The 12,325-nt window shown below is 37.4% G+C and overlaps 1 protein-coding gene across 4 annotated transcripts in view; it reads right to left on the bottom strand.

Annotated features, from left to right (window-relative positions):
- The window catches only part of ADGRB3 (adhesion G protein-coupled receptor B3), a 1,271,667-nt gene that overhangs the window by 33,242 nt on the left and 1,226,100 nt on the right, over nucleotides 1–12,325 (bottom strand). For all 4 annotated transcript variants that reach the window (XM_077487874.1, XM_077487872.1, XM_077487875.1 and 1 more), the window contains one exon: nucleotides 2,028–2,063. In XM_077487874.1, coding sequence (XP_077344000.1) covers nucleotides 2,028–2,063 — 36 coding nt within the window. The remainder of the gene's footprint in view (nucleotides 1–2,027; nucleotides 2,064–12,325) is intronic.

The raw sequence follows: 12,325 nt of genomic DNA, 5'->3' as shown, positions 1-12,325 counted from the left end.
AAAAATAATTTCCATAACTCATTTTAAAAATAATAAAGTTAAACCATAAGAATAAGCAAAGTGATTTTAGTCAGAAATCACCTCAGGATCCCTTTAAAGTGGCAGTGGGATCCTCTGTGCCCCTAAATAACTCTATGAACTCTGATGCATAGTAGTCCATTATGCTTTGCCTTTGCAGGGAATGAAAGAGGAAGTAAACCCATCAGGGTTTACTTCCCCTTTAAATATGCATTAGGTGATAATACACATCTCCTGTATTGTAGATGACCTAATAAGGTAGTAGTATGTATTAGATGCTACACTAATAAAGGAGTGTACTACTTAAAGAGCAATAAACTTTTCCAAAAAATATTCTTATCTTTTTCTCCCAGCCGCCTAAGTAGGTCCAGACCACCATTCATCCCTAAATTTCTGTGTTTAACTGAATCTTGCTCCAAGATCTGCATTATTAATTACTTCCCTTTATTGGCTTCTTGACCTGACGTCCACGCATGCTCAGTTTGGCCCTATAGACTTCTAGGATTCTGGTAAACAGATGGGCTTTGATCAGACTGCCATCCCTAAAGAAGCCTATGGGGCCAAACTGCACAGACATAGATGACAAAAGCTGCCAGAGGGATGTAAACAATGCCATGGCCTGCACTCTCTTGATACAGCACTGCCTGCAACCCTGTCTGTAATATTTTCACTTTGTGATTGTAGATAACAACCATGCTTTGGTGTTGCCCCCACCAAACAATGATGTTCTTTGAATGCTTCCTTTCTAGGATCAGGAAGCTATGAGAAATCTATAATCCTGATTATTTTCATTGTACACTATAATCTATCAATTGTGACCTTTTGGAGAATAATAACACGTGCATTCAGGAATTGGTTAGCTTAGTATCACATAGGTTTGAGAACTGCAGTGGGGTCCTGAGGTGCTAGTGACTTTCCTGTACCTGCCTATGTTCATCAACATTACCCACCTGAACATCACCACTGGGAAGACTGTTGACAAAAAGAACATCTGAGTGCTATGAGCCAGGGGTTTTTAATTTATGACAGGGAGGATCATAAAGCAATATTACGGTGAGGGTTGCTTGATTTAAGTCATATTTGTTTTGGTGCAGATGTACTTAAAGTTGAACTATTGTGGTTTTAGATCAACATTCTTTATTGATGGCTTTATTCTTTAATGTGTGTTAAAACTGTAAACTTTAATTTCAAACACATGCACTTGAATGGTTGAATTGCAGTGAATATTTAGTGAATGCTATAATTACTGTTTGATAAATATAGCCCTTTGTCTTACAAATAAAAAAATATATAATATGAAAAAAATAATGATGAATTCCCAGAACACTATGAGCTAGCTGGTGGGACAGCACTTTAGATGGATTTTTTACTCTTCCAAAACCTGTAGAATTCGAATGTGTGTTTTCCAAGTAGACAAATGCACTTAAAAAATGGCATGCTATCTATTTTGCAGCAATGGAAAGTTGATTCTTAATTGCACATGCATGTATGAAAAAAAAACAAAAATGATATTTCACCTTAAAATAACAGCATGTGAAAGAAAAGCTACATAAATAATTTATAAAGAAAACTATATGAACATGGTAAAGGAAATAACTATGTAAGGAGTGCCTAGTGTGATGGGTTGTTTGCGCATAGCAGAGGGGTTTTGAACATTTCATGAGCATATACCAATAAAATAACTTTTACTGAAAGTGTTTGCATGTTTGTTTTGGGATAGTAATGCCACTATGAAGCTGAATACTTTTAGATTTTCTTCTCTGGATCCTGTAGACAACTGACACGCTGTAAAGGAAGCTCAATTTGCACATAAAAGGTGAGCTTTCAACTGGAAAGAAGCATAGACGACCTTCCAGCTTTATCTAAGTACACAGTCCTGAGCACATTTTATTATCAAGATTATACATTTTTTGAGAAAAATTATTTACTGGTAGGTATTAAAATAACAAAAAAAAATATTTAAAGTAACACAGTTGTGAAACTAGACAATATTTAATGTGTCAACTTACTTCAAAGTCAAGGTCGGAATACCGTGATTTTCTTCTCTATTATGAAGGAGAAAGAGAGAGAAAAAACAAATGATATTAAAATACTGATTTACATTTAAGCACATGCACTGCTTAGCATTTATAATACAACTATCCGAACACTTTAACGTCTGTTGCAATTTGTGAGCACTTAGTAAGGTTGAAATGCTTAATGCATGTACAATTCCTGTAAACACCAGGAATCAAAAATATGTAAAGCGTTCTCCTTTCTCTACAGTTCCTACCTAACTTAGATTATTGGATTAAAAAGGATAAGGTGATTTACCTAAAAAGTTATTTAGATTCCGGTCTATTCAGCCCAGACTCAGAACAAAGTTTTCAAAAATGTAATGACATCCAGCTGTACTTGTGTCATTATCCTTTTCAGTTCGAAAAATTATTTACAGAAAATGTTAATTCCTATTTGTTCCTGAATGTTGATGCATTTATTCCTCTTGGACACTTACAATATGCAAGTATTTTCCACTAACTATGTTATATTTCAGTTTTGGAAGGAGATAGCAATAGCTTAACCACCTCCAGCCCTTAAAGTGGAAGTAAACCCTCCTATCGTTTTCAGCCAAGGAAGTTGCACATGTGATCAGTTATGACACCAGCCATTGGATGGTTTGACAGTTTGGTTGAGAGTACCACCAATGTGACAGTTAGCATTTCCGGCATACCGGGAATGTAACTGTTTTTTCAAACTGTTAGATCGATGGGTTTACTTCCGCTTTAAGATGTGCCTTTCTGTCCTTGGGTTCGAAGAAGTTATATTAGGATCATGGCTGCTAACTTCTGATGCTGCCGGTATAAGTTGGGAAAAAATATGAATGTGTGCCTTCAGCTTTACAATTTTGTGCACACTACTCAGGCTTTGTTCCTCAACCACAGCTGCCATACCTTCAGTGCCTTTACTGTATGTGGACGTTGAGTTATGTTAGCATGATATTGCATGCTCCATGGAGCTTTCTATCTATATATATATATATATATATTGAGGGAGGTTTGACTGACACTGCAGTATACTTTAGTTATCTTATACACAATAGATCACATAGCTGTTCTTGGTGATAAATAGCAGGGTCCAAAATCTATCCTCTTCTGGACTTGTTTGCTCCTTCATTATAGCCCTGGTTGGATGCGAGTGGTGACAAAATTTGTGAGGAAACCAAGACATTTACCTTATCAGCCAGCACATTCATCAATCAGTATAAGCTGTGGATGGAGTCAATTGTCATTTCGAGAGGCACCATTATTGGTAGAATGGAGACACATGTGGACCATGAAATATTATACTTCAACATGATATTGGAACTTTTATAAGAATTGCTAGAACTTCTTTATGGTATTTAATGTGACTCCTGAGGATTGATTTAGCACTGCCACCACATTTGTTTTCTACTTGCTTTTTTACAGTTAGTGAAATATGTAGGAAAATGGGGGGATTGGGTTGTTGTGTTAAATTTAAGTATACTTACAATAGTTTTGTAATCGTTGTATACTTTTTATGTGATATTTAATAAAAATGTATGCAATTTGCATTATGGAATGTTTCAGAGAATACGTTTTGGTATAAGCATATTGGAGTTGAGTCTTAACCACTTGCCTACCTGCTCACGCAGATATACTGCGGTAGGTTGTCTCTCTTGCACAAACGGACTTACCTGTACGTCAGTTCACAAAAGCAAGATAGCGCGTGGGCATGCCAGAAGCCCACGGCGAGGAGAGGCAGAACTGGGAACTGCCTATATAAACAAGGCATTTCCCTGTTCTGCCTAGTGACATGACATGGCTCTTCTGTTCCCTGTTATCGAGAACAGTGATCTCTGTCATGTTTCAGTAAGCTCACCCTCCCTACAGTTAGAATACATCCAGGGAGCACCCTAGTGTTAACCCCTTCCCTGCCAGTGTATTTTTTACATTGATTAGTTCATTTTTTTAGCACTGATCAAAGTAATAATGTCACTCTATCCCATAGTTTGTAGATGCGATAGCCAATCAATATATAGATTTAAAAATATTGCAAATTACTTTTTAAACTATGTTACCTTTTTAAAATGTATATAATATTTTAGCTATAGGGTTTATATTCATCTTAATAGTGGCACATTCTTCATATTAATGTAGTACATTCTTCAGATTCTATAGTAACAATAGGTACATTTTTAATTTTTTTCAAAATGTGTGTATTAAAAATGTTGGAATTTCCAATAAATGAGTTGAGTACTAGATTAAAGCAGTAGTAAACGCTGTAAAAAAAAAAAGCTTATACCCGCAAGACAATATCATAACCTGCTAGTATGCATTGCATTGCATTCTAGCAGATTATGAAAGACTTATCTTATTGGAACGAGCCACGATGACGTCACTCCTGCACATGCACATGGGAGACTTGTCACACAGCTCTGAAGGAACAGCAAGGGTATGCGGTTCCTTTAGAGTGCATGCACTGGTGACGTCACTGGCTGCTGCTCACAAAAATATCTCCTAAATGGTTCACATTTAGGAGATATTCATTTTACCTACAGGTAAGTTTTAATATAAGCTTACCTGTAGGTAAAAATAAAATTCCAGGGCTTACTACTACTTTAAAATAACTGCGCATAGGAGCTAATTATTTTGTTACAATTTTCATTTCCATTGTAATTTGTCTTTATTCCCCACAATCCAGTAATGAAAATGTCCCTCTCTCGCACCCAGTGCCTCTTTTTTGCTTACTCTAGATTATAGGAAGACCAGGGGGTGTAATACCATGATATAGCTGTGTAATAGCTATGAAAGTGTGGCTATGAAATAGCCATGGAAATGGGTATCTCAATCTATGAACCTATACGATCAAACACTGACGTTAAATGTTAAATGTGTGCAGTCCTAGTAATCAATTACTTGTGGAAAGTTGTACTGTATTTTGCAGTTTTCCAATCATTAGATGTGGTGACTGCATTTGTTTTCTTTTTTAGGCTTTCCCCTCTGTTTTCACCTGATGATCTGACCAGTAACACACATCCTGTATTAGAGTACCCCCCCCCCCCCCCAGATGAAGGAGCTCATGAGACACAGCAGACAGAAGAAGCATTGTTAACCTAGGGAGAGGGGGTGTTATATGGACTAGCATATTTAAATACACTAGCAAACTGAAGCTAAACTCCAGTTTACACTTTAAAATAATTTACAGCAAACAGTTTTGTTCTTCCTTTTGGGATAAAGGTTTTAGATGAATAAATAACATTTAATGACATTTTTTGGGGCTTTATTTTATTTTAATTGTCAATTCATGTATTCACTAAGTGGTATACAAGAAGGTGGGACAGGGGTCTCAGTCTTGACCAGACCCACAAGTTCTGTAAACAAATTATGTACAGAGTAATCAAGTGAATCTATTAGTCTGCATTGTACATTAAAATGCTATCAAGCGTTAAACTATCACCTTATGCCACACCTTAGGGTCCCAGATGATAATCTTTGTTTGTCATATCTATGTTCATTATTATGCTTTTAGTTGAACAAATTATGCATAAGGTTTATATCATGATAGCAAAATGATTACTGTTGTATGCATTGTAAGTACTGTATAAATCCAAATCCTGTACACGGTATGCTATTTCAATATACGTTATTGAAGATCAGGCAAATCCATTAATAAGGACATAGTCTGGTTTCAGCAAACTGTCAGCCTTAATCATAGCTGGATTTGTGTTTATGCTATTGGAATTGAGAACAGGCGGAGGTCCTTCCATGCATCAGCATCTCCCTATGAAGATTACTTGACAACCAGGTTGAGCAGGTATACTGTTTGCTTTTGTGCATGGTAAGTAGGTCTGAACAAATGTACTCTTTGTATTGTTAGGACGTGAGGTTTACACAAATTCATCCATGAAAGTGTAAGTGTGCTTCCACTGTATTCTCTGTCATTTAGATTGTCAGCTCTCATGAGCAGGGCCCTCCTAACCCTCTTGTGTTGAATTTATGTAACGGTGCTGTATCCATTTATATTGTAAAGTGCTGCACAAACTGTTGGTGTTATATAAGGTCCTGAATAATAATAATACTGATAATAATAATAATCATAGTATAATTTAGTCTAGCTGTACCCGGAGACACTCTGTTAAAAAGTTGGATTTTCAATTATATACTGTGTAATTAAATTTTTTATTTTGTGCGTATGATTGGTTTATTACAAAATGTACTTTGTGTGTGTCAGAATTTTACAAATCTCACTTCTTTGTATAGTTTGTAACTATATACTCTTTGTACGTGGGTCAGTCATCTTTGCTCATTACATATGCAAGCTCTGCTTCCTAAGTACTGCATGATCACTGTGCCTCACTGCTCTCCTCAATATAAAGCTATAGGTTAGGTCTGAACTGGCTCTAAACAATAGACTCCATAATTTAAAATGTGACAGCCTGGAAACAGCCAGCAAATATCACATTTACAGTGTGCTGTAAAAACAGCTTTCAACCTGTTTGGCAGATTTGCTGGGATGAGCTCTCCGTGGTGCTGAAACTGTGCTTTTACACAGTTTTAGTACAAGAAGGATAACATGTATTTTTTTCTTATTGCTTTTTTTTTTTACATAACCTGTACATGGCAAAAGGGCAGCAAACATGCAGTGCTTTACTATGCTTATACCAGCTTGTGTGTGCTTCTGCATTAGAAAGGGAATGCTTTGAGTAGGGGTTCCACAAAAGAAGAGTTTATCTCCCCAATGCATCTCTGCATCATGTTATGATTTTGTCTGCTAGTCCCTATGTCACTACTGTATTTTCTTTAACAGAGTTTTTTTTTACTGCCTTGGATACAAACGCAAATAAATTCTATCAAAGATGAAACAACTTCTGGCATTATCTTAAAGCAATATTTCTGAAAGCATGCACCATGAACTCATTTACTATAGGTCCCAATGCCTTATTACTCTGCACTGTGTATTCCCTATTGCCCACTGCCTCATTTTGTACCCTGCAATGTGCATTCCCGATTCCCCGCCACCTACTGTGGATTATGTGTTCCCGTTTCCATACTGCCTCATCTGTATATTCCCCTTTCCACCATCCCTCTCATCATGTTCTATTCTGCACTTTGTGTTCCTTATTCCACACCCCATTCTGTACTGTGCTGTGCATTCTCTATTCCTCACCATCTCTTTTCATACCCTGTGCTGTACCTTTCCTTTACCCCATGACCTTACTCTGCTATTTATGTTCCATGTCCCACACCTCCCCATTCTATATTTTGCACTGTGCATTGTCTATTCCACACTGTATCATTGTGTATTCTGCTGTATATGTTCCCTATTCCATACCTCCTCATTCCATATGCTGCTCTATGTGTTCCATATTCCACGCCTTCTCGGTATGTACTCTGCACTGTTCAATACCACCTCATTCTGTATTCTGCTCTGGATGTTCCCTGTTCCACACCCCTTCATTCCATACTCTGCACTGTGCATGCCCTACTTCACACCATCTCATTTTCTAATCAGTGCTGATGATTCCTTATTCTACATCTACCTATTCTATACATTCTCTATTCTATAGCACCTAATTCTGTTCTCTGCACTGTACATTCCCTATTCTGTCTCGTAAACTTCTTACCAAGGTCAACAGTAGTGCTCAACTGTCTTTGTGAAATTCCTCTTTAAGGTAGGATCAGACAAAGTGTTAGCTCTCATTCTATATTGTCTGTGTGCACAAAAGCATATGTATTGGAAAAGTTTCATTTGAAAAATAATTGTGCTGAAATGTAAATTAGAGACTTTTGTTATTAAAGCATATTTTGTGGGTACAAGGACAGTACATGTGTGCTGTGTATACAGTGAGTTGGCTAATATTCTAGTTTACTGTGCCCTTTCAAACCTCCCTAGTGTAATACCCAATGTTTGCTATGTGAGCCACATCAACGTTCTCCTTCAGGTGCCTGGAATTGCCCTAGGTCTTTCACAATCCTTTTGGAATGGCATTTGGGAGTCTATTATGTTTTGAATTATAATTCTTTTTTCAGGAGGGCAAGTTAAAGTGGCTGTAAACCCTGATAGACCACTGTTTGCTACAGGTAAGCCTATAATAAGGCTTACCTGTAGCTACCCAGGAGATCTCCTAAACCTGCACGATTTAGGAGATATCCCCTCTATTTTCATGTGCCATCATCGGCACATGCACACTGACACAAACTGACTACATGTATATGCCGTTGCTTCAGTTAGTGTGCCATTACCGCATGCATGACGTCATTGTGGCTCCGGCCCATCAAAGAGCGGGAGCCGTGATACCCGGAAGAAACCCCCGGGAGTGATGTTGCCGTATCATGCTGTGTATGGGCACTGCAGTGAGGACTTCGATCTCAGGTGAGAATTAAATAATGAGCTAGTATACTATGCATACTAGCTCATTATGCCTTTGTCTTGCAGGTGTTAATTTTTTTTTTAAAGTGGGTTTACAACCACTTTAAGCCAGTGTTAGTGACTGCAGCAAGGGAACACTTGAATAGGGTTTCCAATTGAAAGGTTAAAGGATGAGTACACTGTTTTTAGGGTGGAACATGTATCATGTTCCCACCCCTGCATCCACTCCCTGATTCACTGCCTCTAGTGACAGCAAGCTGGAGATCTTCTCCCCAAACTCACTGTCACTAGTTTTAAAAAAAAAACATGGCCCTGTGGGGCTCTACTCACCCAGCTGCATCATTTATGTACAGAGTTCTGTGACTGTGAGGCCTTCCGCTACCGACAGCCTTTGGGGCTGTCAGCTTGAAGTTCTCAATAAACTACCAGGACACTCTTGAGGTGGTTCATTGTCACTTCCTGTCAGTGAGTACGAGGTACAAGCAGACAGCTTACACTTACAGTCTGCAGGAGTCCTGCATGGCAACTGCAATCTGCAGTGCTTTCCAGGGTCCTAGCAAAAAAATCGAATAAATATACATTTTTTACCTGCAAAATGTGTGTTGATAATTTTTTTACAAAGGTGAACTTATCCTTTAACTTTCCATTCCTGTTCTAGTTAAAACTGTAACAACCAGAATTTCCCTTAATGTTCTCTCCAGTGGGGACACAGAAATGTAATACATGCACAAATAAATAAAAAAGTTTATGCTTTTGATAAAGGTTAAGTATGCCAAAGACCGCAACAGTGTAATTACCTATGTATTTACATGGGTTTAGGTCTATACATAAAATATGTTTTTTTTCCCCCTTGAAAGACCAAAATAACTAGTAAATATTTGATAAGAAGAAACCTACTTTTTCTCACCAAGCATTTATTAAAATTCAAGCTTCGTGGAATTGGCAATTTAAACCAATGCTGTTGCAATACAAAATTTTCCAAACAAAGCTTTAGCTTTTAAAGAAGATAGTAAATACCTTACCTGCTGCCCATGTCATTGGATGCTGCTTCATTTCTGAGAAACAGACCCCAAAGACTGTAGGGAATCAGACACTTCTAGAGTGATGATCTCATTTGTTACTTGCAGCTCTCACTAGTTCCCGCACTAACCTCTATGTCTCTACAGGAGACAGTCGTAAAATGGGGACTAAGGACTTCAGCAGACCATTTCTCAGAATTGGACAGGCATTTAGCAGTGTGAGCAGCTGAAGAGATAACCATTCAATACCTTCTTTTACAGGTATAGTTTTCATTTGGGAAGTTTACTATAGCAACAAGTTCACTTTTGAAACACCTTGACAGCCATTATCAGGAAAAGTTAATGTTATTGACAAGTGTTTTGGCATGACAGTTTATCATACTTAAGTGACCACTTTTTACTTGCTCGTGCATCCCCCATCTCCCATCTCTCATATACACACCTTACCTCTTGCTTCCTTGTTCTTCAGCAATCAGTGCTAAAATCAGCTGTGTCAGTAACCAAGGGAAGTGACATCACTTCCCTGATCATATGACAAAAGTTTTACAGGCAGCTGACATGCCCCCACTATATCTAGAAGAGCTGGGTATTCTCTCCAACTGCAGAAGAGCAAGAACAAACCAGGGAGCAAAAGTAAAGAGAGCTTAAAGCAGAACTACACCATTTGATTTAACAGTTTCAAAAAACAGTTACATTTCCAGCACATGCCAGGTATGTAACTGTCACATTGGTTGTGCTCTCAACAAAACTGTCAAACCATCAAATGGCTTGAGTCATAACTGATCACACGTGCAGCATCATGAGAGTTGAAAATGAAACAGGGGCCAAAATGGCAGCTTCCTTGGCTGAAAACGAAAAGGTTTAGTTCTGTGTTAAGGTGTTAGGGGACGCCCTTTACAGAAACACCTTCACATTGCTCTGCACAGGCAGCAAAGTGTAATCTTTTTGTATATTTCAATACAACATGTGGCACTCCCGCAACAAAGTTAGCTAAAATCCTTGCAAATGTATTTAATTGACCATGCAAGGAATTATATATTTTTTTTCAGGAAGCGCAAAGTTACACTGTCACTGCTACAGTTTGGAAATAGCTCACAATAATATTTACAGGTTGAAATCCATAATTTTTTTCCAAATGTGAAGATTGCAAGGCATTAAGGGTTTGTCCTCAGGTAAACACATACCCATCCCTTTGTCAAGGAATGAACTTGCACATTCTTAGCGTTAAAGTGTTAAAGTTATCAATTCTTATGAAACATTTTTAATCCAAAGTTTTCTCATCTAATAATCTGCCATAAATGTTCATCACTATAGCTACACATTTTTTCAAGGGTATATGTAATGGCTTTGTTGCTCTCATGCGGTCTATTTTTTGTAGCCTAATCACCACGACAGAAAATACCTAGAAAAAAAGCAAGGACACCTATGTTTTCAGCAACCTCTTTCATTAAGTTTCAAGTGAGAAACCATTAAATTAAGAGCTTAAAGGCAGCCTTCAATCCAAATTGAAAACGAAACCTTGAATTGTCTGCATGTAACAAAGTGTACCTACTTTAGAGAATACCATACTGCTGGGGGCACATGCTTACTATTTCCCAACATTTTAAATACTTCAAATACTTCAGAACTGCATAAACTTTCTATCAGGGAATGTAAGTTAAATACTGTTTTATAACTCCAAGGGTGTTATTTACTGAAGGAAAATCTACTTTGCACTGAAAGTGCACTTGGAAGTACAGTTGCTGTAGATCTGAAGGGGACATGCAAGGTATATAAAAAATAGCATTTTAGCTTGCGCGTGATTGGGTGATAAAATTAGCAGAGCTTCCACTCATTTCAGATCTTCCCCTCAGATCTAGAGTGATCTACAGCGAATGCACTTGCAGTGCACTTCTAGTACAGGATGGATTTGCCTTTAGTAAATAACCCGCTAAGTTGCAAAATACCCCGGTAATGGTTATTTTATTATGGAAACAGCAGTCACTGTTCAACTCTCATGTTTTCTCATGAGAAGTTAATTTTTTTTATTTAAGTTTATATAAATTAAGACAAAAAAAGTTCACCTGGGCACAATTGAATGTCTTTACTTAAAAGGGCTGATTTAATAAAAAAAAAAAAATCCGAATGTTCTCCTAGTAAAGCAAATGTTCATTTAAAAAAGTGCATGTTCACTGAGCTTAGTAAATCATTTGAATCACATGCAAAGCAGATTAAGGAAACAGGATTGTTTTTCTTGCACTTGATTGACTTGAGAAGGGCAGCATCTTACTAAGCTCAGTGAATTTAAAGTGCGACTAAAGACAAAACAAAGGTTCAAGAAAATTCCAAATTGTGGTCCCTCAAACAATAATAGAGGGGAAATCTTCCAATGGGGATTATCTTTCTGGTGACCCTGGTGACAACCAGGGATTCTCTACCTTTGTAGCGATTTCCTACTTCCTATTTTGGTTTTGGAATAAGAAGTGATGAGAATTCTCCCTTATGGGACCAATATGGCAAAGAAAACCTTACTCTATCCTAAATGTAAAAAAAAAAATGCCTTTAGCTAAACTTTGCTCATTTGCAAAGTGAAATTTTTTTGCTCCTGTAGTAAATGAACCCAAAAGCTAGGTTCACATCTATGATTATTTTAGTGTGTTTGCAGATCTGCAGTGTGCACTACAATCCATTTAACACTATTTCATATGGGTCTCATGAACATCTTTGTCGTTTCCTGCAATGTGTTTTTTTTTGGAAAGGTGCAGGGACTTTCCACACGCAGATTGGTGCATTTTTGGCTCCATAGACATCAATCAAACCTAATCAAAAATGCATCAGAAATGCATAAAAATCCATGTTTTTTATGCATTTTTGGTAGGGTTTTGTGTTTAACAATCAGTCTCACCTGGTATCAAGCATGAAAATGCATTAAAATGCAT

Source organism: Lithobates pipiens, unplaced genomic scaffold (assembly GCF_037356315.1).
Source record: "Lithobates pipiens isolate NorthernLeopardFrog02 unplaced genomic scaffold, aLitPip1_a1.2 Scaffold_18, whole genome shotgun sequence".
NCBI classification, from domain to species: Eukaryota; Metazoa; Chordata; class Amphibia; order Anura; family Ranidae; genus Lithobates; species Lithobates pipiens.
Note: the sequence above shows the minus strand (reverse complement) of the source record. Positions and strands in the feature narration are given on the sequence as shown.